Source organism: Haliotis rubra, unplaced genomic scaffold (genome assembly GCF_003918875.1).
Source record: "Haliotis rubra isolate DU_JTF1 unplaced genomic scaffold, ASM391887v1 Scf440, whole genome shotgun sequence".
Lineage (NCBI taxonomy): Eukaryota > Metazoa > Mollusca > Gastropoda > Lepetellida > Haliotidae > Haliotis > Haliotis rubra.
The window spans coordinates 424,382-450,334 of record NW_025767125.1 but is presented as its reverse complement, the minus strand read 5'-3'; the positions used below and the strand labels follow the sequence as shown (position 1 = coordinate 450,334).

The window sequence follows — 25,953 nt, the reverse complement described above, 5'->3', positions numbered from 1 at the left end:
GGTATGGGTAGCCTATTGTGGTTAAAGCGTTCGCTCGTTCGTACATGGGTACAATGCGTGAAACCCATTCCTGGTGTCCCTCGCCGTGATATTCCTGAAATATTGCTAAAAGCGGCGTAAAACTAAACTCACTCACTCAGCATCTCACCATTGTGTATACAGTGAAATTTATCAAAGCCCTAGTTCAGACGGTGTTGCTTTCAAGGCTAATGATCTCTTTGAAGTTCATGTAAGACTTGTTTATTTGTTTTCACACGCTGACCTTGAAATGTTGCCTAAAATTATCTAAAGCATAATAAATATCTTTTGAAAAGATGGGCTAAACGTTATACATACTATCACTGAGGGTAGAGAATTCTTTAAAACAGAAAAGAAAATATTCCGAATTCACGTTTTTAAAAACATTCCTGTTCAGCCATTCAAGTCTGATGCCATACCAATCCATTTGCAGTTATGCCCCTTTCAATCATCAGATATACGCAAGCGATTACGTCTTCGGGACTCAATAATACAGGAATGTCGCTCTTCGGCCAGTGAAGGCGAAAAACTGAAATTCACGTGACTGTGAGAAAACAAACGTTGTCGGAGGGCATTACATGCAGATTTAACGTGTTGATTTCTTTAACCTTTCAAAACAACAGGTACAATGTGTTGATACTTGTGTGAATACACGATCAATTGATGGTTCACCGCTTGTCAGCCTCAGCTCGGGATTTACAGCGGTTGTGTTCCCACAAGGTAACTTGACCGTATTATCATTGTGACATGATTGTAGGCCAGTGTGTGATCGCACCATTACGGGTGGGTCTGTTTGTCGTACACATGATACCCCGGTGAGAAGTAGGACAGACGGTACATGATCGGCTGTTCGAGACGTGTTTATGGTTTAAACCACTTTTAGACGTCATGTAACACTTTGATAATTATCTTGATGATACTATTTATAGATAGATCGGTGCAGTGTCCTTGATAAACTGACAGTATGTCACTGTGCTAAATCATTATGCCCAACCCATTCTCGATGTTGACATTAGACGCTTGGGTCGGGCAATTCCTCAAGACACACATTCAATAGTTTGTTTGACAATTGTACACCGGTTTCTATTATGTGTTACATGGCCACTGTAATAGTACTAATACTTGTTTAAAACTTTGTTGGAATCTGTGGTGAAGAATATCTAGATCTATTGTTTATGGATTTGACAATTTGACTTCACCTCAACTTATAATTTTATGGAGGTATGATTTATTTTATGTTTATGGAGGTATAAACATCAAAACTGGTGTACACTGTAATTCCACATAGCTGATGGAATGTGACAAAATCATGTCCAAGTTATAAATATATGTGACATTTTGAGGGACATAATGTTATGTACAGTGTTTAGCCGAAATTTAAAAAACTGAAGTTTACTTTCACAGAATGCGGCATTTTATATCGCCTTTGATAGATGATGATCCATATTATATAAGTAGACATGTTTCCTGTTTGGTGTTAATATGCTAAATTAAGAGGGATGATATTTTGAAAATACTTCCTTTTGTACAATACACATGTTTCATGGAGAGAGAGTTGGGGGGGTTTTTTGCAGTCGGATTATATCCATATTTTAGAGTGTCAGGGGTGGAAATAACTTAAAAATTGCTAGTGTACTCCGGTACAGTGGCACATGTAAAATCACTTGCCCTAATAATTTTTCCACTATACCGTCCGTTTTCTTGTTGATTTTTTAAATAAATAACATTATTAACATTGGAAAGTCAACTGGACACCGGTACAGCATGATATACAAATTTGCTTGCCCGACAGAAAAAAACACTGGACTCGGACGTCGGGCAATGGGTTATTTCCACCCCTGAGTGTGTCACACCAAAAATAGCATCTTGACTAACCTGAATCAAGAATGATGCAACTGGTCACAAAGTTTCCTCATTCATCTCTTGTTCTTTTTAAAGAAATTTATTCAACTGATATATTTGGATATTATGTATTGTTATTAGTAAGTGAAGTTTAATTTGGTAGAGTAAATAAATAACCGAGATTGCTAACAGCTCTAGCTTGAAAGGGGGTTGAAGTAATATTAAATAATTGTACAGAAGTAATATTAAATAATTGTACAGAAGTAATATTAAATAATTGTACATAAGTCCTATTTCATTCAACTCACTGACGACCGCCTCCGTGGTGTAGTGGTTAGAGCGTCCGCCCGGAGAGCGGAAGGTCGCGGGTTCGATCCCCGACCGCGTCATACCAAAAGACGTTAAAATATGGTACTTGTTGGTTCCTGCCTGGCGCTCGGCATTAATGGGTACAACAAGGACTGGTCGGCTTGGAGTCAGTATAATGTGTCTGAGTGGGGTATTCATGCTTCACTGCGGCATGGTATCTCAGTGGGCTAGCACTAAAACCAGCTTCAGTCTGGGCTAGTACAAGCAGCCGCACATACACATACACACGCATGCACGTCGTCATATGAGCGAAATATTCTCAAGCACGACGTAAAACCCAATTTCACCTCACCTCACCTCAACTCACTGACTTGCCTAACACATGTCGTCATATCACAATTGCGTAGAACTATGCTCATGATGTTGATCACTGGATTGGCAGGACCTTACTCAATTATTTACTGACCGCCTCCATACAGCGTTAAAACAACCAAGAAAACAAATGTTTCATTCTAAGTGTTTTCATCCTCTGTGGTTTTAATCTTTATTCCCGTGATTGGCAGTAACCAGAGGAAAGGTGTAAGTCCAGCTAGGGTTCCATGCAGGTAGCAGAAGTACCATGATGCCCCATGGTTCCAAGTGTAGTTGGCTAACTGCTGGTAACCTATAGCTTTGGTTTGCTTTGGTTGCTGTTTAACGCCACACTCACCAATATCCCACCTCTATGGCCATGTTTTGTAAATAATCAAGTCTGGACCAGACAATCCAATGATCAACAGCATGTGCATCGATCTATGCAACTGGGATATGATGACATGTGTTGACCTATTCAGTGACAGGGCTACAGATAAGGGACGTACAGGCGTAATGTACGCCTCAAAATCAATTAAGTACGACATAATATAAGATTTCTAGCGTATCCAGGGTTTGACACTCACTGATTTCTCCCACTTGCCAAGAGGGCAAGTAGAAAAGTTAAACTACTTGCCCATCACAGATACTACTTGCCCCATGTTACTTATGGTATAGAAAGAACTAGACAAACAAAACACAGCAAGTGAAGAGTTTTAATGAATGAATTGAGGTTAGAAGTTGAAAAAATATGTACTTGCCACTCGGGCAAGCCTTTTATCAATTTTACTTGCCCTGATTAATTAGTACTTGCCACGGGCAAGCGGACAAGCATGAGTGTCGAACCCTGGTATCGTGTACGCACTGCGCACATAAATACCTTTGTACGTCTAACATTTAATTTCCGTGCGTATCGTGCAAATGGAAATCTATTTCGGATAAATACTTGTCAAGTTTCTTTTGCGGAACACAATTTGACACATGAGGAAACCCCGACAGTAGGAATCCCTCCCAACGATATGCGTCACTATTTTTCGATTGGCTAAAAACTACACTGTTCCTATTTATATCCAGTCGGACCTGACATTTCGCGCATCACACGGTCGCTCAGTTATTTCTCACGCGTCTTCACATACATATACATGGTTGGACATAGTGATCAATGAATCGTCCAGACAAACCACATCACCAACTCGCTCACACAAAAACATGTCAGTACTCCTTAAAATTCTCAGTACACCTCCACTTGCAATATGATGTGTAAGTACACTCGCACCCCCAAAAGTTATCTGGAGCCCTGAGTGAGTCTGACCAGCCGATCCTGTTAGTCACCTATTACGAAAAGCATGGGTTGCTGAAGACCAATTCTAACCCGAATCTTCATGGGTTTGGTGACCTATAGCCCAGTTTAGGAAGTATAGTTATGTATAGACATAATTCTAATCCTTACATGATAGGTAAGTCTGTATCTGTGATAGACTGGTCCTCTGTCCTTTGTTGACAGGTTTTATTGTTCTAAAAATGTATTATTAATGTATAACTTTTTATCACAACATTTCTGAAATATAAATAGCAGCTCAGTCTGTTTGATTGGCATTTTTAAAGTTGGCGAGTAACAACAAAGGTAAGGTACTTTATGAATGACATCTTCTTCAATATATATTGATGCAACATTTCTAAACTCATTACTTTAGGACACTTTCAGGAAATTCAAAGTGTTCACTGTATAATTATTAGTTGGCCTTATATTAGTACTCCATTTTATTAATTTTAATAACAATTTTATTCAATATTGGTCTCATGAAGTTTATTGATATCATGTATCGTACTGGCTGACAGTATGCACCAACTGACTGATATTTGCAGCAACAACGAATCCAAACTTAATTATCCGACAATGGATATGGACCACACAAATTCAATAATTTGACTCACAAAAAGTCATAATGATAGGGTGGGGTGGGGTAGCCTAGTGGTTAAAGTTTTCACTTGTCACACCAAACACCCGGGTTTGATAACCCACATGGGTACAATGTGTGAAGCACTTTCTGGTGTCCTCCGCCATGATATTGCAGGAATATTGCTAAAAGTGGCATAAAAGCTATTCACTACTCATACTGATATATGAAATAATAATGGATAGTAAATGTTTTGGTGTATTGTGTTTGTTTGAGTATAAAGCTCTCCTTGCTTTCATAGGTTCAAGTCTGAAGAAAACTTGACATTTTGCATTGTTAAGGCCAGACCAATTTTATTTCTTGTTTTACGGAGTTTTGTCCTCAGAAGACGTAAAGGCAGGAGGGAAAAAAATAAAAAATAAAAATCACTAGTCAAAATACAATCAAAAAAAATGGTAAGTTTACATTTTTGGCCAATAAAAACATGAGGATTTTATTTTTTGAGTGGGGAAAATTCATTTTTTATTTTTTTTTCTTAGTCTTGAAAAAATACAACCAGCGGATCTGTAAAACAAGACATACAATTGGTCTGGCCTAACTATGAAAAAATAATATTGCATCGTTTATGGTGCATGAACAGGGGTATCAGACTTGGCAAGTGAAAATGTAAAATTTGTGACAAAATATGCCTGGACATGGTGATTTATGACTGTTGTATTTCCTGTTCTGCTAGTCATGTAGAGGGGAGGAAATATGTAGTGTCTATATTATGAGTGAGTGAGTGAGTGAGTTGAGTTTTACGCCGAACACAGCAATAGTCCAGCTATATGATGGCGGTCTGTAAATAATCAAGTATGGACCAAACAATCCAAGGATCAACAACAAGAGCATCGATCTACTTAATTGGGATAAAATTAACCCAGTCAGCGAGCCTGACCACCCGATCCCGTTAGTCGCCTCTTACGACAAGCATGGGTTACTGAAGACCAATTCTAACCTGGATCTTCACAGGTGTCTTTATTATGAGGTAGGAGTGTATAGTAACTGTATGCTCTTACCACAATATGGTATGGTTTGCGGTAGAAAGCCTTCAGTTCAGTATGAGATATGATCATAATGCAGAAAATTGACACCAAAAGCCAAAAATAACATTGTATAATAACATGGAAAAAAATAACCATAATATTTCTTATTTTGAATGAACATTTTATGTCAAGATAGATATGACAGTACGAAAACTGAAAATAAAAAATTTGCAATTGCATTACATCACGGTATACTAGGGGTGGGTATTGCAGAGAATTTTCATATTGCGATATATTGCGATCGCGGAAGCATATATTATGATATGTATTGCAATATATTGCAAGGATTATTTTTAACAAAACCTACTTATAATCGAAGTTAATGCTTGATTATAAAGCAAAAACACAACAAAATCACTATGATTGATTAACCTTTATAAAACTTTTAATCCTGACAAAATAAAAATGTAAGTAACATTTGGCACTAATGAAACAGGGAAAAGAACAATTAAAAAATGGAAATATCCTAAGATTTCCGAAAGTTACAAAGTTTTCCTAATGCATGTCAAAGTACCGGTTTTCGATCAGCGACATAATACGTGATGCGCTTTCATGTCTGAACTGGTAAATACCGTAAACCGGTTATATTAGCGCAGCCCTCACGGTATACCAAGGCAAACTACCGCAGTTCTACTAAAATCGTGGTGTACCGTTTCACCCCTATTACGAGGAACACAACATTTTGGTGTAAATGCTTCATCTTGCTTCAGGTGAATGTATCATTGGGTTTATTGTATGTGTTTGTATCAGGTCATTTCTTTACATAAGATCAAACAACAAAATGAATTATACACAGCCTCCCCCGTCTATGAAGCTGCGTATTTTCCTCTATGTAGGTAAAAAAGCATAAACTCTACTGATTTGTTTGTTTGTTGTATAATGTCTCACTCGGAAATAGGGTCGGTTGGGTAGCCTAGTGGTTAAAACATTAAACTTGTCAAGCTGAGGTTCCAGGTTCGAATCCCCACATGGGTACAGTCGCGTGAAGTAGTGTTGGGAATTGGTCAAAATCTCATAATTGATGATTGGTTCATTACAACCGGGTCAATCATCGAAAAATAATTGGTTAGCGCCATTTATGAAATTTTCCTGATTATTTTTGTTAATGGACCCCAAAAATAAAGAAAAAACCCTGTAGTTCTTTGGTGTTTTTGCAAATTGCACAAAAGGCATTGGAAAACTTCACATCTTTAAACGATGACTAGTAGCTTAGGAACATTAATTTCTTTGGAGTCTTGAAGATAAATTCAACCATGACTTGGAACAAGCTTGTAGTGGTCATCAAATGTAACAGACAAAACCAACCGCAGGAAATATGTTGTTAACGCAAAACAAGTATTCCAGAATTGTTTGTGTTCGATTATGAGAAAACATGATCGATTGCTTGGTCGTTTAGTCACTGCAAGACCAATCTTCGATTATTTCAATTAATCGGACCAGCACTAGCATGAAGCCCATTTCAGATGTCCCCGTCGTGATATTGCTGGAATATTGCTAAGAGCGACGAAAACCATTCTCAGTCACTATTGTTTTAGGGTGTGCTTTGACACGGGGAATAAACGAAAAAGCGTAAAAAACTAAACTTACTCACTCAGAAATATTCCAGTTATATGAGGGCAATCTAGAAATAATCGAGTCTTGATCAGACAATCCAGTGAAAGACATTATAAGCATCTCTCTACTTAACTGGCATGTGATGACATGTGTGAAGCCCATTTCTGGTGTCCCCGCTGTGATATTGCTGGGATTTTGCTAAAAGCAGCGTTAAAAGAATTAAGTTACACACTCAGAAATATTCCAGCTATGTGACGGCAATCTGGAAATAATCGAGTCTGGACCAGACAATCCAGTGATAGACATAATGAGCATCTCTCTACATAACTGGGATACCATGACATGTGTCAACTAAGTCGGCGAGCTTGACCACCTGATCCCGTCAGTCGCCTCTTGACAAGCATTGTTTGCTGAAGATAATTCTAACCCGGATCTTCACAGAGTTAACAGACAGGTTATTTAGCATGACAAGCGAATGCTTCAACCACAAGATTGCCCCACCACTCCTAGAGTTGACAAAACATTTACCAGGATATATACCAACATGGGCATACACTGATATATTTATAACAAGCATAATGTTTTGGAAAGGATATTACTGTTTAAGAGTGATCCAGGGAGATTACGTGCACACAACTAAATTTAATACATGATGGAGGGACGGACACAAGTTGATATTAATATGGGTTATCTATTTAGTGCATTTGTCGACATGATACCTCCGTGCATGCCATCTGCGGAAGTCAGATCGGGTAAATTTTCTAATCAGCCATTCAGTGAAAGATTTTTACGTTCTTGTTAAACAAGTGACTTGAGTGAGTGAGTGAGTTTAGTTTTAAGCAGCACTCAGCAATATTCCAGCTATATAGCAGCAGTCTGTAAATAATCGAGTATGGACCAGACAATCCAGTAATCAACAGCATGAACATCGATCTGCGCAATTGGGAACTGATGACATGTGTCAACCAAGTCAGCGAGCCTGACCACCCGATCCCGTTAGTCGCCTTTTACGACAAGCATGCATTACTAAAGGCCAATATTTTAACCCGGACACAAGTGACTTGAAGTGAAGGAAGGATTCAAATCTGCATGTCTGATTTCTGTGTCTTTAAAGCAACTTAAAGTGACATTCCTGGCAGTAGAAATTATATCAGCGCCATAATATAGCTGTGGATGTTTCATGCTTCCTGTCATTTCTGAGCTCCATAGCAGCCACACCAGACAAGGTGTATGATCAAAGGAATGTTTGTGTTCTATGTAGATCAAGGTTGTCTCAGGTATCAACAGACTTGTATGGAAATGGAAAACAATGGCACCCAGAGAGATATCTTATCAGAGTTAAAGATCAGATTTTATTGAGAATGTGTAATATTTTTTTCTCAGAGGCAATTGTCTGTAAGATCATTTGACTGAGTTTGAGTTAGCTTCAACTTGAAACGAGAAATTTTTTATTGGTTGGACGATGAGAAGAAACTAAATATTATAAGTAAGCAACGGTTGAATTGCCCACTCATCATAACACCTTGATTTTGCAGCCCAAAGACAATGATAGAGGAAACAGACACTCAGTCATCCTCATCCTCACCATCTACAACATCATCATCACCATCAGCCGCTCCCCAAACTAGTCGACCCCCAGTTGTACCCACGGCTGTTGCCAATTCCCTTCCTCCATGTCGAGTGTGTGGGGAGAAGGCAAGCGGATTCCATTATGGCGTCAACACGTATGAAGCCTGCAAGGTAAGGGTCTGACATCCGCCATTTTGACAAGTTCATTAAATTAGATTCTTTTTGTGTTCAGTATATTCTGTAAAACAGTTACAATAGTTGCATCATTGTATTGTTTAGCCTAAAATCTATACAGAAATTCCATCATAAATAATGATTACCTGAATATTCACTCACTCACTCACTCACTCAACATGCGAAGACCCGGTTTGATTCCCCACATGGTTACAATGTGTGAAGCCCATTTCTGGTGTCCCCGCCATCATATTGGTATTGCAAAAAGCGTGTAAAACCATACTCACTCACTCCATCATATTGCTCCTCCTCAATATTGCACTCAAAGCTCACTCACCCACTCACTCACCTCACTCACTCACTCAGCAGATGCCTACACTGATTTATATGTGCCATCAGAAACTCAGCAGATGCCTACACTGTATCTTATCATTAACAGCTGTATCTTAATTAAAACTAAAAATTGTTTATAGATCAAATTCATTTCTTTCATTCAGGGATTTTTCCGACGGAGCCTGCAGCGTAAGGAAAAATACAAATGTTCGGCATCAGGGCGATGCAAGATTGGTATGGGGAGACGCAGCACCTGCCCGTCATGCCGCTACGAGAAGTGTATCAATGTCGGCATGTCCAAGACAGGTGAGCTAATACGTACAACTTTACAGAAATAATCTGATAATGTGATGTTGTCTGTATTGTCGAGGGTCTTCATGACAATCATCCTGTGTTGTTGAGTATGTGTTGGACCCTTGTCTGTACTGTTACTGTAGAGGGTCTGCAGGCCCCCTTGTCTGTATTGTTGAGGTTGTCTGTATTATTGAGGGTCTTGAGGGCCCATGTCTGTATTGTTCAGGTCTGTATTATTGAGGGTCTTGAGGGCCCATGTCTGTATTGTTCAGGTCTGTATTATTGAGGGTCTTGAGGGCCCCATGTCTTGAGGGCCCATGTCTGTATTGTTCAGGTCTGTATTATTGTATTGTTCAGGTCTGTATTATTGAGGGTCTTGAGGGCCCATGTCTGTATTGTTCAGGTCTGTATTATTGAGGGCCTTGAGGGCCCATGGGTCTTGAGGGCCCATGTCTGTATTGTTCAGGTCTGTATTATTGAGGGTCTCGAGGGCCCATGTCTGTATGTAGGTGTTCAGGTCTGTATTATTGAGGGTCTTGAGTGTCCCAGGTCTGTATTATTGTCTTGTATTGTTTGTTCAGGTCTGTATTATTGAGGGTCTTGAGGGCCCATGTCTGTATTGTTCAGGTCTGTATTATTGAGGGTCTTGAGGGCCCATGTCTGTATTGTTCAGGTCTGTATTATTGAGGGTCTTGAGGGCCCATGTCTGTATTGTTCAGGTCTGTATTATTGAGGGTCTTGAGGGCCCATGTCAGTGTTGTTCAGGTCTGTATTATTGAGGGTCTTGAGGGCCCGTGTCCATTGTTCAGGTTGTTTGTATTGTTGAGTGTCTTCAGGACCCCTGCCTGTATTGTTGAGTCATCAGGACCATTGCATTGTTGAGATATTTTAGGTTGTCTATTGTGCTGACAATACCCCCATGTGTATTTTTAATGTTGTTTGTTGTGTCTGTTGTTAAAGACCCCTTTTGAGATCTGTATTGTTGAGGTTGTCTGTTGTGTTGAGGTTGTCTGTATTGTTGAGGTTGTCTGTATTGTTGAGGTTGTCTTTTGTCTGTAGTTGAGGTTGTCTGTTGTGTTGAGGTTGTCTGTATTGTTGAGGTTGTCTGTGTGGTTGTGGATCTGTAGGACCCTTGTCTGTAATGTTGAGGTTGTCTGTTGTGTTGAGGTTGTCTGTATTGTTGAGGTTGTCTGTATGTGTTGAGGTTGTCTGTTGTGTTGAGGTTGTCTGTATTGTTGAGGTCTGTTGTGTTGAGGTTGTCTGTATTGTTGAGGTTGTCTGTTGTGTTGAGGTTGTCTGTTGTGTTGAGGTTGTCTGTTGTGTTGAGGTTGTCTGTATTGTTGAGGTTGTCTGTTGTGTTGAGGTTGTCTGTTTTGTTGAGGTTGTCTGTATTGTTGAGGTTGTCTGTGTTGTGGATCTGTAGGACCCTTGTCTGTAATGTTGAGGTTGTCTGTTGTGTTGAGGTTGTCTGTATTGTTGAGGTTGTCTGTTGTGTTGAGGTTGTCTGTATTGTTGAGGTTGTCTGTTGTGTTGAGGTTGTCTGTTGTGTTGAGGTTGTCTGTATTGTTGAGGTTGTCTGTTGTGTTGAGGTTGTCTGCATTGTTGAGGTTGCCTGTTGTGTTGAGGTTGAGGTTGCCTGTTGTGTTGAGGTTGTCTGTATTGTTGAGGTTGTCTGTGTTGTTGTGGATCTGTAGGACCCTTGTCTGTATTGTTGAGGTGTCTGTTTTGTTGAGGTTGTCTGTATTGTTGAGGTTGTCTGTAGGTTGTATTGTTGAGGTTGTCTGTTTTGTTGAGGTTGTCTGTATTGTTGAGGTTGTCTGTTGTGTTGAGGTTGTCTGTGTTGTTGAGGTTGTCTGTTTTGTTGAGGTCTGTATTGTTGAGGTTGTCTGTGTTGTGGATCTGTAGGACCCTTGTCTGTATTGTTGAGGTTGTCTGTTGTGTTGAGGTTGTCTGTATTGTTGAGGTTGTCTGTATTGTTGAGGTTGTCTGTTGTGTTGAGGTTGTCTGTTGTGTTGAGGTTGTCTGTATTGTTGAGGTTGTCTGTTGTGTTGAGGTTGTCTGTGTTGTTGAGGTTGTCTGTTGTGTTGAGGTTGTCTGTATTGTTGAGGTCTGTATTGTTGAGGTTGTCTGTGTTGTTGTTGAGGTCTGTATTGTTGAGGTTGTCTGTGTTGTTGAGGTTAGTCCCTGTGTCTGTATTGAGGTTGTCTGTCTGTATTGTTGAGGTTGTCTCTGTTGTGTTGAGGTTGTCTGTATTGTTGAGGTTGTCTGTTGTTGTTGAGGTTGTCTGTATTGTTGAGGTTGTCTGTGTTGTTGAGGTTGTCTGTATTGTTGAGGTTGTCTGTTGTGTTGAGGTTGTCTGTTGTGTTGTTGTCTGTTGTGTTGATTGTATTGTTGAGGTTGTCTGTATTGTTGAGGTCATCTGTGCTTGTTGAGGTTGTCTGTATTGTTGAGGGTTGTCTGTTGTGTTGAGGTTGTCTGTTGTTGAGGTTGTCTGTAGGTTGTCTGTATTGTTGAGGTTGTCTGTTTCTTGGTTGTAGGTTGTGTATTGTTGAGGTTGTCTGTTGTTGTTGAGGTCTGTATTGTTGAGGTTGTCTGTGTTCTGTGTGGGGTTGTCTGTATTGTTGAGGTTGTCTGTGTGTGTGGTTGTCTGTATTGTTGAGGTTGTCTTGTGTTCTTGTGGTTGTCTTGTCTGTATTGTTGAGGTTGTCTGTATTGTTGAGAGGTCTGTTGTTGTTGAGGTTGTCTGTATTGTTGAGGTTGTCTGTATTGTTGAGGTTGTCTGTATTGTTGAGGTTGTCTGTTGTGTTGAGGTCTGTATTGTTGAGGTTGTCTGTGTTCTTGTGGTTGTCTGTATTGTTGAGGTTGTCTGTGTTGTTGGTTGTCTGTCTGTATTGTTGAGTTGAGGTTTCTGTGTTCTTGTGGTTGTCTGTATTGTTGAGGTTGTCTGTATGTGTTGAGGTTGTCTGTTGTGTTGAGGTCGCCTGTATTGTTGAGGTTGTCTGTATTGTTGAGGTCTGTTGTTGATGTTGAGGTTGTCTGTATTGTTGAGGTTGGGTTGTCTGTATTGTTGAGGTTGTGTTGAGGTTGTCTGTATTGTTGTATTGTTGAGGTTGTCTGTTGTTGTTGAGGTTGTCTGTGTTCTTGAGGTTGTCTGTATTGTTGTGGTTGTCTGTATTGTTGAGGTTGTCTGTGTTGTGGTTGTCTGTTGTGTTGAGGTCTGTATTGTTGAGGTTGTCTGTGTTCTTGTGGTTGTCTGTATTGTTGAGGTTGTCTGTATTGTTGTGGATCTGTAGGACCCTTTGTTGGTAATGTTGAGGGTCAACGGGGGGATTGTCTGCATTGTTGAGGTTCATTGTATTGACATCACCCGACAAAACAAAGTGTGGTTTTATTATTGGTGACCTTACTGTGTTCATTTGTGTTGAACATTTGCTTCAGCTATCAAGACTGGCCGATACACTCACGAGAAGCGAACACAAGACATTCTGGAGGTGAAACAGCTAGAACAGGAAGAACTTCGACAAGACCACAACCATAACATTACCATAATAACTCTACCTCAAAGTGTGGAGGGGACTTCTATACAGCAAGACCCGATCACAGTAACAGCCACAGGCACAGCATCCACAACCGTGACACGTTCAAAGGCCAGAGGTAGACTCCAGACAAGATCTACAAAATCCAGTGGAAACCCCACAACAGAATTGTCAACACCAAGCCAAGACCCAGAGCTGACCATCACAGCTGTCACAATACCGACAGCACCATCATGCACTGAAACAGCGCAGGAAACAACATCCCCTGTTGTCACAGGACAGGCAACAACATCACATGCTTTAGAAGTACATGCAACAACAGCATGCACTGTCAGAGCACAGGGATCTGCATCACTCGCCTTCTCAGAAGAGTCATCGACATCAAACTCATCGCCAGAGCAGGCAGTGATATCAAACACTTTTCCAGAACTCACAGTAACATCAAACACTTATCAAATGCAGACATTGACATCAAACAGTTTCCCAGAAGAGGGGTCAAACTCATCGCCAGAGCAAGCATCCACATCAAACACTTTTCCCGAACACACAGGAACATCAAACACTTATTCAGTGCAGATATTGCCATCAAACACTTTTCCCGAACACACAGGAACATCAAACACTTATCCAGTGCAGACATTGCCATCAAACACTTTTCCCGAACACACAGGAACATCAAACACTTATTCAGTGCAGACATTAACATCAAACACTTTTCCGACACAGGCAACAACCTCAAACACTTTTCCAGCACAGTCAACTCTGCTAACAGCAGAGGGAGCACCATTGCACTCAGCACTGACGCCGCCATCAGACACAGAACCGGCGCCGCCATCTGTCGAAGACTTTGATTCGTTCCCCAGGCCCTTGAGTCCTGCCGTTGAAGCATTCTGTCACCTGGCCCTGTCGTGTGTTTCTCCTCCTACTCAGAACGATCCGCTTCCTATGTTGCCCCTAGCAACACCAATGCCACCTACGCCAGAAGAACCAATTGACTGTGACTCCATGATTGCCAGTCTGCTTGAAGCGCATCATACGTACATCTGTTCCAGCACATACTTGTCCAAGGCCTACCTCCTGGAATGTCAGCTCAAACATTATGTAAGTTATCAATTCATCAGGAGTGAATGAGTGAGTCTCGTTTTACACCACTTTTAGCAATGTTCCAGAAATATCATAGCGGGGGACAAGAGAAATGGGCTGCATAACATTGTACCCATGTGGGGAATGTTCAGCACGAGGAGCAAATGCTTTTACCACGAGGCTACCCCACAGCCCAAAATTTATCAGGAAGGAAGGATAACAAAATATGGATGAACAACTTCTATGTTATGGTGAGAGTGACGCTTCATCACTTGCTTGATAATGGTGTTAGAACCTACACCGAAACGTCACTCTCACTCGAATAAAGAAGCTGCTCATCCATATATTGTTATCCTCCGCAATATGTTTTAGACTCTGTTTGTGCAAATTTGTCTTCTACAAAGCTGAACAAAATGTAAAATATGTCTTCACCAAACTTGGCACACAGATACGTCTGGTGGGAACTGGTGCCTTTTGGTAGTTTTGGATTTCTGAATAAAATATTGTTTACGTTTCCATGGCAACAAGTTTGACTTAGATTTAAATTAATGGCAGTGCTCTATTCCGGGGCAGAACTTTATAACTGTTCAATGTTTCTTCATCAAACTTGGCACATAGATAGGTCTCGTGGTGAACTGGTGCCTCTTGGTAGTTTTGGATTTCTCAATAAAATATCTTTTTGTGTTTCCATGGCAACATCTTTGACTTTGACTGAAATTGGAAGTAGTGCTCCTTTATTGAGCAAAATCTTTCAATACTCTCCTTCCACTTTGTGGGCATTCAAGAACCTAATGACATAAATCAACAGCACCACTCTATTTCTGAATCAGTATTACTGAGGTACATCAAACCAGAGAAGCACTCAAGCAGTCTGTTGTTGATACAAGCATGCTAGTATATGAATAGTTTATATATGTATGTCTCTTCAGATCAGTGTACCCGTGAAGTTCCGGGGTAGAATAGGTCTTCAGCAACCCATGCTTGCCACAAAAGGCGACTATGCTTGTCGTAAGAGGCGACTAAAGGGATCGGGTGGTCAGGCTCGCTGACTTGGTTGACACATGTCATCGGTTCCCAATTGCGCAGATCGATGCTCATGCTGTTGATCACTGGATTGTCTGGTCCATACTCGATTATTTACAGACCACCGCCATATAGCTGGAATAGTGTTGAGTGCGGCGTAAACCTAAACTCACTCACTCAGATCAATGTGAAGAACAATGTAACATTTGACATAGTCATAACTAGTGGACATATTCATGAAGAGTATTTTACCATTGCTGGGGATACTCCTGACTTTGTCTTCTTGTTATCCTTCCTTCATGCTACAACGTCTAATGCCTCTCAAAGAAGTTATGAATTTATCAGTTTTAATCAGTGATGATTCCTAGGATTTAAATAACATCCAACTGGTATCCAGCCATGAAATTACTAGTAACAGTAGTTATTATAGGGCCTGTAGTTATATACCTGCTACTTCTGATACTGAGCTGGTTCCCGGCTTGTGTGCACCAACTTGCGATATGCGAGACGGAGCCCAGCTTACTTCTGGTTTCTGGTGACAAGCATATATTCAAGAACCTGTTCTGGTTCCAAATTTGACTTTACCAGACCGGACCAAGTGTACACTTGTCTGTCACAGCTGTTGACAGTTGTAATAGTTGGCTAACTTGGGGATGGTTAGATCGGAAATTTGTAGTTCCTGCAAGGATTATCGGTTCCTAACTGGCAACCATGAGACCAATCGAAAAGGTATGAAACGTTGTTTGTCACCGGACGTACTACTCCGTGTAAGGTCTCACGAAGTCCCGTGACCTACTTATTTGCCCTATAATGTAGGTGAGGTGAGGTGAAATTGGGTTTATCGTCGTGTTTGAGAATATTTCGCTCATATGACGACGTGCATGCGTGTGTATGTGTATGTGCGGCTGCTTGTACTAGCCCAGACTGAAGCTGGTTTTATAGTGCTAGCCCACTGAGATACCATGCCGCAGTGAAGCATAAATACCCCACTCAGACACATTATACTGACTCCGAGCCGACCAGTCCTTGTTGTACCCAATAATGCCGAGCGCCAGGCAGGGACCAACAAGTACCATATTTTAACGTCTTTTGGTATGACGCGGTCGGGGCTCGAACCCACAACCTTCCGCTCTCCGCTCTCCGGGCGGACGCTCTAACCACTACACCACGGAGGCGGTTCTATAATGTAGGCATTGAGCTGATTTAATTCATTGACAGGTTGGGCTGTTTTGGGGGAGAGGTGGTAAACAGATGGAGGGAAGGGATATATATACAGTGGAAACTTGATAAGTAAAATTTCAAGGGACTCGCCAAAATTGTTTACTTATCAGGTATTTTACTTATCCAAACTTATAAAAACCTGCAAATGACAACCATATGCATGTATATGTATGCATATGTAACAATGGACCACTTATCAGGGCTGGCCTCCAGTTGTCAGTGTATTGTCAACTGCGTGCTGCCAGCGAGCTGTAAGTAGGATGTTTGTTTAGCTGGAGACTGACACGTGCCCCTCATGTCGGATTATGTGGTAATCGCTAATTTAGTTATCCAGTCTCTTTTGTTAAGTAATTTACTTCCAGGGACCGTGAGAAGACGTTTAGTTAAGCGGTATTGTTTACTTATCCAAGTTTAGTTAACCGGACTCTAATAGTGATAATTAATGAAGAAATTTGCCGGGACCAAAGAAAAGTGTTTACTTATCAGGTCTGTTTAGTTAAGCGGTCTTTACTTAGGCGGTTTCCACTGTATTGCCTTCAGTCAAAACTGCTAGGCTTTGGATACAGACCATGTGATGTTGGTTAGAGAACATTGCACATGTTATTTGTCAGACCAGTTTGTATGTTCCTGAACATTATTTGTCAAGTTTATTTTCTGCTTATTTCCTTTTCTCTGATCATTTAAAAAAAAATAACAGCTGATCTTATTTTAGTAAAACTTTTGCAAGCAAACCTATTCGCTAACAAGCACAGTACGGAGTACAGGCCATCTTGTTTCTTTAGCCCTAAATACGAGCACATCACTCAAATCCTGGAGGAGTGAGTGAGTTGGGTTTTATGCCGCTTTTAGCAGTATACGACTTTTTAAATTTCCAGCAATATCATGACGAGGCACACCAGGAAGTGGTTTCATACATTGTACCCATTTTCGGAATCGAACTCAGGCATTCGGCATGACAAGTGAACACTTTAACCACTGGGCTACCCCACAGCCCCTCAAATCCTTGAGGAGCCTGGCTACCTACCTGTACAGCATCATATCTGCTTTGTCTACAGATGACGTTCACAAACATCCCACACATTAGCTGTCATCAGTTTGGTTCAATTAAAATAATTTTGCAATTTTCTATTACTCTCTAAAGTAGGAACTGTTTTGTCCGTCATACATCTGTGATTTGCTCCAAAATTAGTTTCTTTTCAAAATATAACTCAACGAAAACATAAATATAATTACTGAAATGTGTAACCATGGTTCTCGAAGAAACTCTTTATTTCATCTCATGACTAGTTACCATAAATGTCCCTTGTCCATTTGCCACTGTGTATGTAACTGTAAGTCATGAAATTCATTGATGCATGAAATTAATGCGAAAAATGCAAAGTGACCTTTTCTGGGATTAATGAAGTGACACATGTTACCTGGACATGTTGGAATATTTTGTACCCAGTTCACTGCACGTGTGGACAGAAACAATATCATACACAACAAAGCTCACGAAAACATTATTCAAATTAAACCTTGCATCTTAACAAGTTCAGCATGTTTAGTTTTAATGCAATGGTTGATGAAGCAGTTATAATAGACACCACCAGTATGTGTTAGCATCTGTGTTCATACGGACCTGCGAAATATTCATATAATACAGGGGCAGTAGGGTAGCCTAGTGGTTAAAGTGTTCACTTCAAGGCCTGGGTTCAGTTCCCCACATGGGTTACGTATAATGTGTGAAGCCCATTTCTGTTGTCCCCAGCCATGATATTGCAGGAACATTGCTAAAAGTGGCATAAAAACATACTCACTCACTCACTCACTCGGGCGGTGGGGTAGCCTAGTGGTTAAAGCGTTTGCTCGTCACGCCGAAGACCCGGGTTCGATGCCCCACATGAGTACAATGTGTGAAGCCCATTTCTGGTGTCCCCTGCCATGATATTGCTGGAATATTGCTAAAAGTGGCGTAAAACTAAACTCACCCGATCACTCGATTACTCACTTATAATTACAAGCAACACACTGACCACCCATGAAGCAAAAACGTCTAATACAGAAACATCAGGTGAAGATCTGGGTGAAAATTGGTCTTCAGCAATTCATGCTTGATGTAAGAGGTGCCTAACGGGATCGGGTGGTCAGGCTCGCTGACTTGGTTGACACAGGTCATCGTATCCCAATTGTGTAGATTGATGCTCATATTGTTGATCACTGGATTGTCTGGTCCAAACTTGATTATTTACAGACTGCTGCCATATAGCTGGAATATAGGTGAGGGCAGCATTAATACCAACCAACCATCCTTGGCCTGACCTGTTCTGTTCTCATTGCCAGAGCATGTTATGCAAGACTTGGAATCTCTTGCTTGTGGGCTAGATCATAGGCCAGGCTGTGGATGTTTGGCTTTTGATATTATTCAGTCAGTTTGTGATTACAGTTTTCTTTATTATGGAATTCTGAGACTACAGTCCTTGGTGTTTTGTTTGATGATTTGTTCAAAGGTTCTTTCTACCTTTGATGCATTTTAGGCTAATTTCAATTCAAATGTTTCATTACGAAAGCCTATGTTTCTACACTTGTATTGATTTAGGGTCAGGTTACTTCAGGGACGCTGAATTCCTGCGTCCTATACGCATAAAAATTGACAATGAACGCAACTAAATTTATTACCTTGTCCACAGGGACACAGAAAAAATCAAAATAATTTTTGTTAAAATTTTGATCAAGTAACAATAAGTTATCACTGAGTCTGCTACTAGCCAGGTTATGGTATCATTTGCAGGGACCCTCAAATACAGGACTCAAGGTAAAAATATCTGTTACTTTTATGCTTTCCATCTTTGGTCTTCATTATGGAAAGGGTTACTTTTTTTACATCTGTGAAGGTCATTATAATATAGTAATTAGTTTACTTCTTACTACTATGAACCTGTAGACATCAGAAGGACTGGTGTCATAGACTACAGGTTCAAGTGTTCATCCATTTATGCCAAAGATCCAGGTTCAATTTCCCTCTTTGTGCGATAAGCCAAACTTGTTTCTGGTATTTTTTGCCAAGTTATTGCTTGAAAAACTCACTCACTCACTCACTTACTTGTAACTCTACCTGATTCGTATTCTTGAAGCAATCTCCATCTCTTACAGGAGGGTTATCAGAATAAGCAGGCGATGTTTGGGCCCCTGTCAACGTTGTCCCATGACCAGTACATGGAAATCTATGAGAAGACAGGGATGGACGTTGACAACCGGCAGGAAATGATGCATTATTTTGCCACCCACATGGAGAATGGCATAAAGAAGTACATCAATTTTGTCAAGCTCATCCCAGGATTCACAGACCTTCACATTGAGGACCAGGCCACCTTAGTTAAAGGTAGCTAGTTGAAGGACAATTCATAATTTTGTACATAAAAATATGTAAACATTAACCTTAAATATTATCACGGGGGATTCATTGATATTGTACATGACATGCAGGGGGATCACTTAGTTTGTACACAAATCTTAGGGGGGGTTCGTTCACATTGTACATCCTTCTCCATAAAAATCATCATCACCCCACTAGGCATAAATTATGAACGGTCCCTCAGTCCCTCAGTGCATCATGTTTCTCATGGAGCATCATGGTTAAAGGCCAGTTCTCAATGGAAGTGAGCACTTCAGGCCAAACCTTCTCCACCTGGCCAGACTTTACTTCCAATAGAAGTGGGGAAGATTAACTTCAGACAAGACCTTCCCCACCCATGGCCAGACTTTACCCCCAATAGAGGTGGGGAAGATTAACTTCAGACCAGACCTTCCCCACTTATGGCCAGACTTTACTCCCAACCAAAGTGGGGAAGATTAACTTCAGACCAGACCTTCCCCACCCATGGCCAGACTTTACCCCCAATAGAGGTGGGGAAGATTAACTTCAGGCCAGGCCTTCCCCACCCATGGTCAGACTTTACCCCCAGACCCCTTAGATGTGGGAAAGATTCACTCCGGGCAAGAAATTCCCCACCCATGGGAAGTCTTTACAAACAATGGAGGTGATGAAGATTCACCCTGAAACAGACCTTCCCTATCCATAGCCAGACTTTATCTCAGAAAGAAGTAGGGAAGATTCACGCCCGCCCTTGCATCCCACATACACTGTCGTTAGGCTCCCCATTTTTCTCAGTGACCTTGGTTTGGTACCTCCTGATCTGCATTATCAGATACGACAATCATCAGATCAGGAGTGCGCCCGGATTCTTCACCAAGGGCACAGCTCTTCTGATAATCTGGATAATGAAGAGAACTGCCGTATTGGGGGTATCCATGTTCTCAGGACAATTCTTGGTGGATTCAACTAGGCAGCTTTTCCTGGGAAACCTGTAGGGGTGAAACAGTATACCACGGTATTAGTAGAACCGCGGTATTTTGCCTTTGGTTCGGTATACCGTAAGTAATTCCCCAAAATCAGTATTTTCAGTTTTCGTACCATCATTTTATTAACCTTTTTAAACCTTTTCCAAAATGTCTAGAAATTGAATCATTTTGTCAAAATCTATGGGTTTCTTTTCTGTATTATGATCATATATCATATACCGAACCGAAACAGACCGAACCGAGGGTACCGCAGTATGTACCGTACCATGGTAAGAGCGTACCATTTCACCCCTAGAAACCTGAGCTGATGATGCATCTAACCAGCCTGACCTCTAATGGGTTAGAATTGGTCTTCAGCAACCCATGCTTGTAGGAACTAATGGGATAGGTTATCTGGTTGTCCCAATTGCGTAGATTGATGCACATGCTGTTGATCACTGGATTGTCTTGTCCAGACTCAGTTATTTACAGACTGCTGCCATATAGCTGGAACATTGCTGACTGCCCCGTTAAACACCAACCAACTTAACATCTGTCTGTTGCATTTTATTTTATTCTGTAAAACATAATAATTAAACTGGGACAATTTTGTTGTTGCAGCCTCTAGGTTTGAGTTCTGGATGTGGGGAACCTTCCAAGGCTACAACCAGGACCTGATGGTGGCATGTCTCCCCAATGGAAAATGCCTTCATCGCAGTGAGATGGGCAGGATTTGGGATGAAGACTTTATTGTTGATATGTTCCGTTTTGCGCAGACATTGAAAAAAATACCATTACTACCAGACGAATTTGTGATTGTGAAGTGCATTTGTGTGACATTTGCTGGTGAGTATATAATGGTTTGTTGTAGTGATGTTTAGCTTGATGTAATGATGAAGAGAGCCTCATCTAGTTGTATCTTGGTGCCAAATATAATACCAGTGAAGATGGTGGGTTAGAATATTGACCTTCAGTAACCCATGCTTGTCGTAAGAGGCGACTAACGGGACCGGGTGGTCAGGCTCGCTGACTTGGTTGACACATGTCAGCGGTTCCCAATTGCGCCGATTGATACCCATGCTGTTCAGACTCGATTATTTACAGACCGCCACCATATAGCTGGAATATTGCTGAGTGCGGCAAGTGTGGCGTAAAACAAAACTCACTCACTCACCAAATATATATTGTTGGACAGTATTAACCAGAGTGTTGAGAGTAAAACGTGCAGCTGGCCAGATTCAGTGGCAGTGACAAGATAGAGATGCCTTTTGATTTTGACAATGTTTTTTTGCACATTTGTTTCAGAGTAGATTTTGACAATATGGTAACTGATGGTATCACAGTGGTCTGCAAAGTAATGTGATGTAGTCTGTTTGTATCTGTATCTGTGTGCAGATCCCTGTAAGTTGATATTCAGGTGTGTCTTCATCTGTGTGAAGATCGCTGTATAGTAAGTTGATATTCATGTGTGTCTTCATCTGTGTGAAGATCGCTGTATGTTGATTTTCATATGTGTGTACCTCCATCTGTGTGCAGATCGCTGTAAGTTGATATTCATGTGTCTTTATCTGTATGCAGAGTGCTGTAAGTTAATATTCATGTGTGTCTTTATCTGTATGCAGATCGCTGTAAGTTGATATTCATGTGTGTCTTCAACAGTGTGAAGATCGCTGTATGTTGATTTTCATATGTGTGTACCTCCATGTGTGTGCAGATCACTGTAAGTTGATATTCATGTGTCTTTATCTGTATGCAGATCGCTGTAAGTTAATATTCATGTGTGTCTTTATCTGTATGCAGATCGCTGTAAGTTGATATTCATGTGTGTCTTTATCTGTATGCAGATCGCTGTAAGTTGATATTCATGTGTGTCTTTATCTGTATGCAGATCGCTGTAAGTTGATATTCATGTGTGTCTTTATCTGTATGCAGATCGCTGTAAGTTGATATTCATGTGTCTTTATCTGTATGCAGATCGCTGTAAGTTGATATTCATGTGTGTCTTTATCTGTATGCAGATCGCTGTAAGTTGATATTCATGTGTGTCTTTATCTGTATGCAGATCGCTGTAAGTTGATATTCATGTGTGTCTTTATCTGTATGCAGATCGCTGTAAGTTGATATTCATGTGTGTCTTTATCTGTATGCAGATCGCTGTAAGTTGATATTCATGTGTGTCTTTATCTGTATGCAGATCGCTGTAAGTTGATATTCATGTGTGTGTCTTTATCTGTATGCAGATGCGCTGTAAGTTGATATTCATGTGTGTCTTTATCTGTATGCAGATCGCTGTAAGTTGATATTCATGTGTGTCTTTATCTGTATGCAGATCGCTGTAAGTTGATATTCATGTGTCTTTATCTGTATGCAGATCGCTGTAAGTTGATATTCATGTGTGTCTTTATCTGTATGCAGATCGCTGTAAGTTGATATTCATGTGTGTCTTTATCTGTATGCAGATCGCTGTAAGTTGATATTCATGTGTGTCTTTATCTGTATGCAGATCGCTGTAAGTTGATATTCATGTGTGTCTTTATCTGTATGCAGATTGCTGTAAGTTGATATTCATGTGTGTCTTTATCTGCATGCAGATCGCTGTAAGTTGATATTCATGTGTGTCTTTATCTGTATGCAGATCGCTGTAAGTTGATATTCATGTGTGTCTTTATCTGTGTGCAGATTGCTGTAAGTTGATATTCATGTGTGTGTGTCTTCGAGTTAGTAAAGGGTTGACTTATACACACCTTTATCTATGTGCAGATCGCTGTAAGTTGATATTCATGTGTGTGTGTCTTCGAGTTAGTAAAGGGTTGACTTATAAACACCTTTATCTGTGTGCAGATCGCAGTGGGTTGAAGGAACCTGGCAAAGTGGAGAAGATCCAATGGCAACTGATCCAGTGTTTCCTGCACATGCTCAAGAAGAACCACAAATCAGACATGGGACTATTTGCCAAGGTCATTGACAGAATGATGGAAATTCGGACTTTAACAGAATGGAATTACAAACTTGCCCGAAGAATGCACGTATGGCCTGCCATCCAACAGAGTCCATTGTTGGTAGAAATGATTTCTATGTGAAGGATGCAAGCACCATGACATTCACCATTCCTGATGTTGACATTCTACACAAGTTGTGTTTTCTTTTTATGGATTTGTGTGATAAGTACTCAACAGGTTTGTATACATCTCCGCGGTATACAGACAATGCTGTGTCTGTTATTTGTCAGAACTTAAAAAGGGTATGTGCAAATCACAAAAGTCAACTGAGTCCCATTCTGTTGCATAAGTGTGTGTGTGAATGTTACCATTCCCGTATACCGAGCAGTTACTGGCAAACAAGGATAAGTTGAGCACTGACCTGACAATTGATCCGTATTAGCATGTATGAGTGCAGTCAACTGGCACTTGCCATTGTTAGCGAAAGGGCCCCAGGTTGTCCGCGATCAAGTGTAGTGTGACTTGTTACGCCGACGTGAGAGTCTAATGAGCAAGGCGTGTGCAGCTACGCGCGGAATCAATTTCATCGACATGTAATGCACATGCACTAGCCTACATCTGCTCTACCTTTCACAAACCAAATGGGTTGGCTCATGGCCATGCACTGCCTACTTCTCGTAAACATGTTCTCTGCGCCGGTCCAACTTATCCTTGTTTGCCAGTAGATGGTTTGAAGGATATAGCACATAATGAAGAGCAATGTTGTTGTTAGAATGATGTAAAATGTGAGCTCATTGGTCTGAACATTTGCTGGTTGCCCTCCCAATGGAAGAAGTCCATTTCTTGATTAGTGAATAGGTTTAGCAATCACAGCAAAAGTCAACCATGTACATGTATTTTCTTGTGATGGAGGTATATGGTAGTTTACGCATGTCTGTTGAGTATTGACACTTGATGTTGATGTGCCAACACCTTGTTACAGCCAGGTACAATGTGAGATGACCTTGTACATCTGGGTACAACATGGGATGACCTTGTTACGCTCATGAACAACACAGAGATGACCTTGTTATATTTGGGTACAACATGAGATGACCTTGTACATGTGTGTACAACATGAGATGACCTTGTACATTTGGGTACAACATGAAATGACCTTGTTAAATCTGGATACAACATGGGATGACCTTTTTACGTTCATGAACAACATGAGATGACCTTGTACAAGGTACAACATGAGATGACCTTGTTAAATCTGGATACAACATGGGATGACCTTGTTACGTTCATGAACAATATGAGATGACCTTGTACAAGGTACAACATGAGATGACCTTGTTAAATCTGGATACAACATGGGATGACCTTGTTACGTACAAGGTACAACATGAGATGACCTTGTTAAATCTGGATACAACATTGGATGACCTTGTTACATTCATGAACAATATGAGATGACCTTGTACAAGGTACAACATGAGATGACCTTGTTAAATCTGGATACAACACGAGATGACCTTGTACAAGGTACAACATGAGATGACCTTATTACATTCGTGTACAACATGAGATGACCTGTTAAATCTGGATACATGGGATGACCTTGTTACGTTCATGAACAACACGAGATGACCTTGTACAAGGTACAACATGGGATGACCTTATTACATTCGTGTACAACATGGGATGACCTTATTACATTCGTGTACAACATGGGATGACCATATACAACAAGGTACAACATGTAAGTTCACCAACAATGACTAAACCCCAGTCATCCAAAGCAAGCACTGTCTAGCATTAATGCCATACTATGCAATACTATATGCACCATGAATCAATTACATTGTGCTATGCAATGAACTTGCACATTTGGAGACCATCTTCCAAGTTCTCTGTGGGCATTGTTATACAGATGCTAGTGTGATGGTATTTGAGAAAGCACTGTATTTAGACAGTTTTGTGAGGACTTGCCAATCTGTTTCCTAGTTAAAATCAAGCTTCAGCATTTAATTCAGACAAGAATATAAGAAGTGTAACACTGTGTATAAACAAAGCCTTACACAAAGGAGCAGAATTAGATAACCTTGTCTCTCTGATGAAGAAGGCAAAGATGAAGATGCTGATGAAGACAGACAAAGGCATTGTCTGTTTTAATGCAAGAGAATGAAAGGTAAAAGGCTGTCAATATCAGTGTGTGCAGAAGGAAAAAAAGCTCTGTGTTCCTAAAATGCCCAGCCCCAAGAGTCTTGCGTGTGCATGCACTGCAGGTGCCCCCTGTAAAATTTTGAAATTTAGACATCATTTCCTTGCATTTTAGAGCATGTTGTCATCAATCGCAAGTCAAATTAGCAAGGAGAAACTTTGCTTTATTTTGTTGTTTCCTTGGGCAAAATGTGGTTAA

At 40.7% G+C, this 25,953-nt stretch overlaps 1 protein-coding gene and 1 long non-coding RNA gene across 2 annotated transcripts; one reads left to right on the top strand and one right to left on the bottom strand.

Moving 5' to 3' along the window:
* Positions 1-616: 616 nt before the first annotated feature.
* Positions 617-24,328, top strand: LOC124289416 (mucin-5AC-like). The gene is made up of 7 exons (XM_046726036.1): positions 617-738; positions 8,593-8,797; positions 9,298-9,439; positions 12,866-14,064; positions 19,423-19,651; positions 21,232-21,456; positions 23,452-24,328. Exons 2-7 carry the CDS (start codon positions 8,603-8,605, stop codon positions 23,688-23,690), a joined length of 2,229 nt encoding a protein of 742 aa, XP_046581992.1. The 5' UTR covers positions 617-738; positions 8,593-8,602; the 3' UTR covers positions 23,691-24,328.
* Positions 24,329-24,720: 392 nt separating this feature from the next.
* Positions 24,721-25,348, bottom strand: LOC124289420. Its single transcript, XR_006901685.1, has 3 exons — positions 25,272-25,348; positions 25,094-25,209; positions 24,721-24,914 (listed from the first exon to the last, which is right to left on the bottom strand). It is a non-coding gene; the product is annotated as an uncharacterized LOC124289420 (long non-coding RNA).
* Positions 25,349-25,953: the final 605 nt, after the last annotated feature.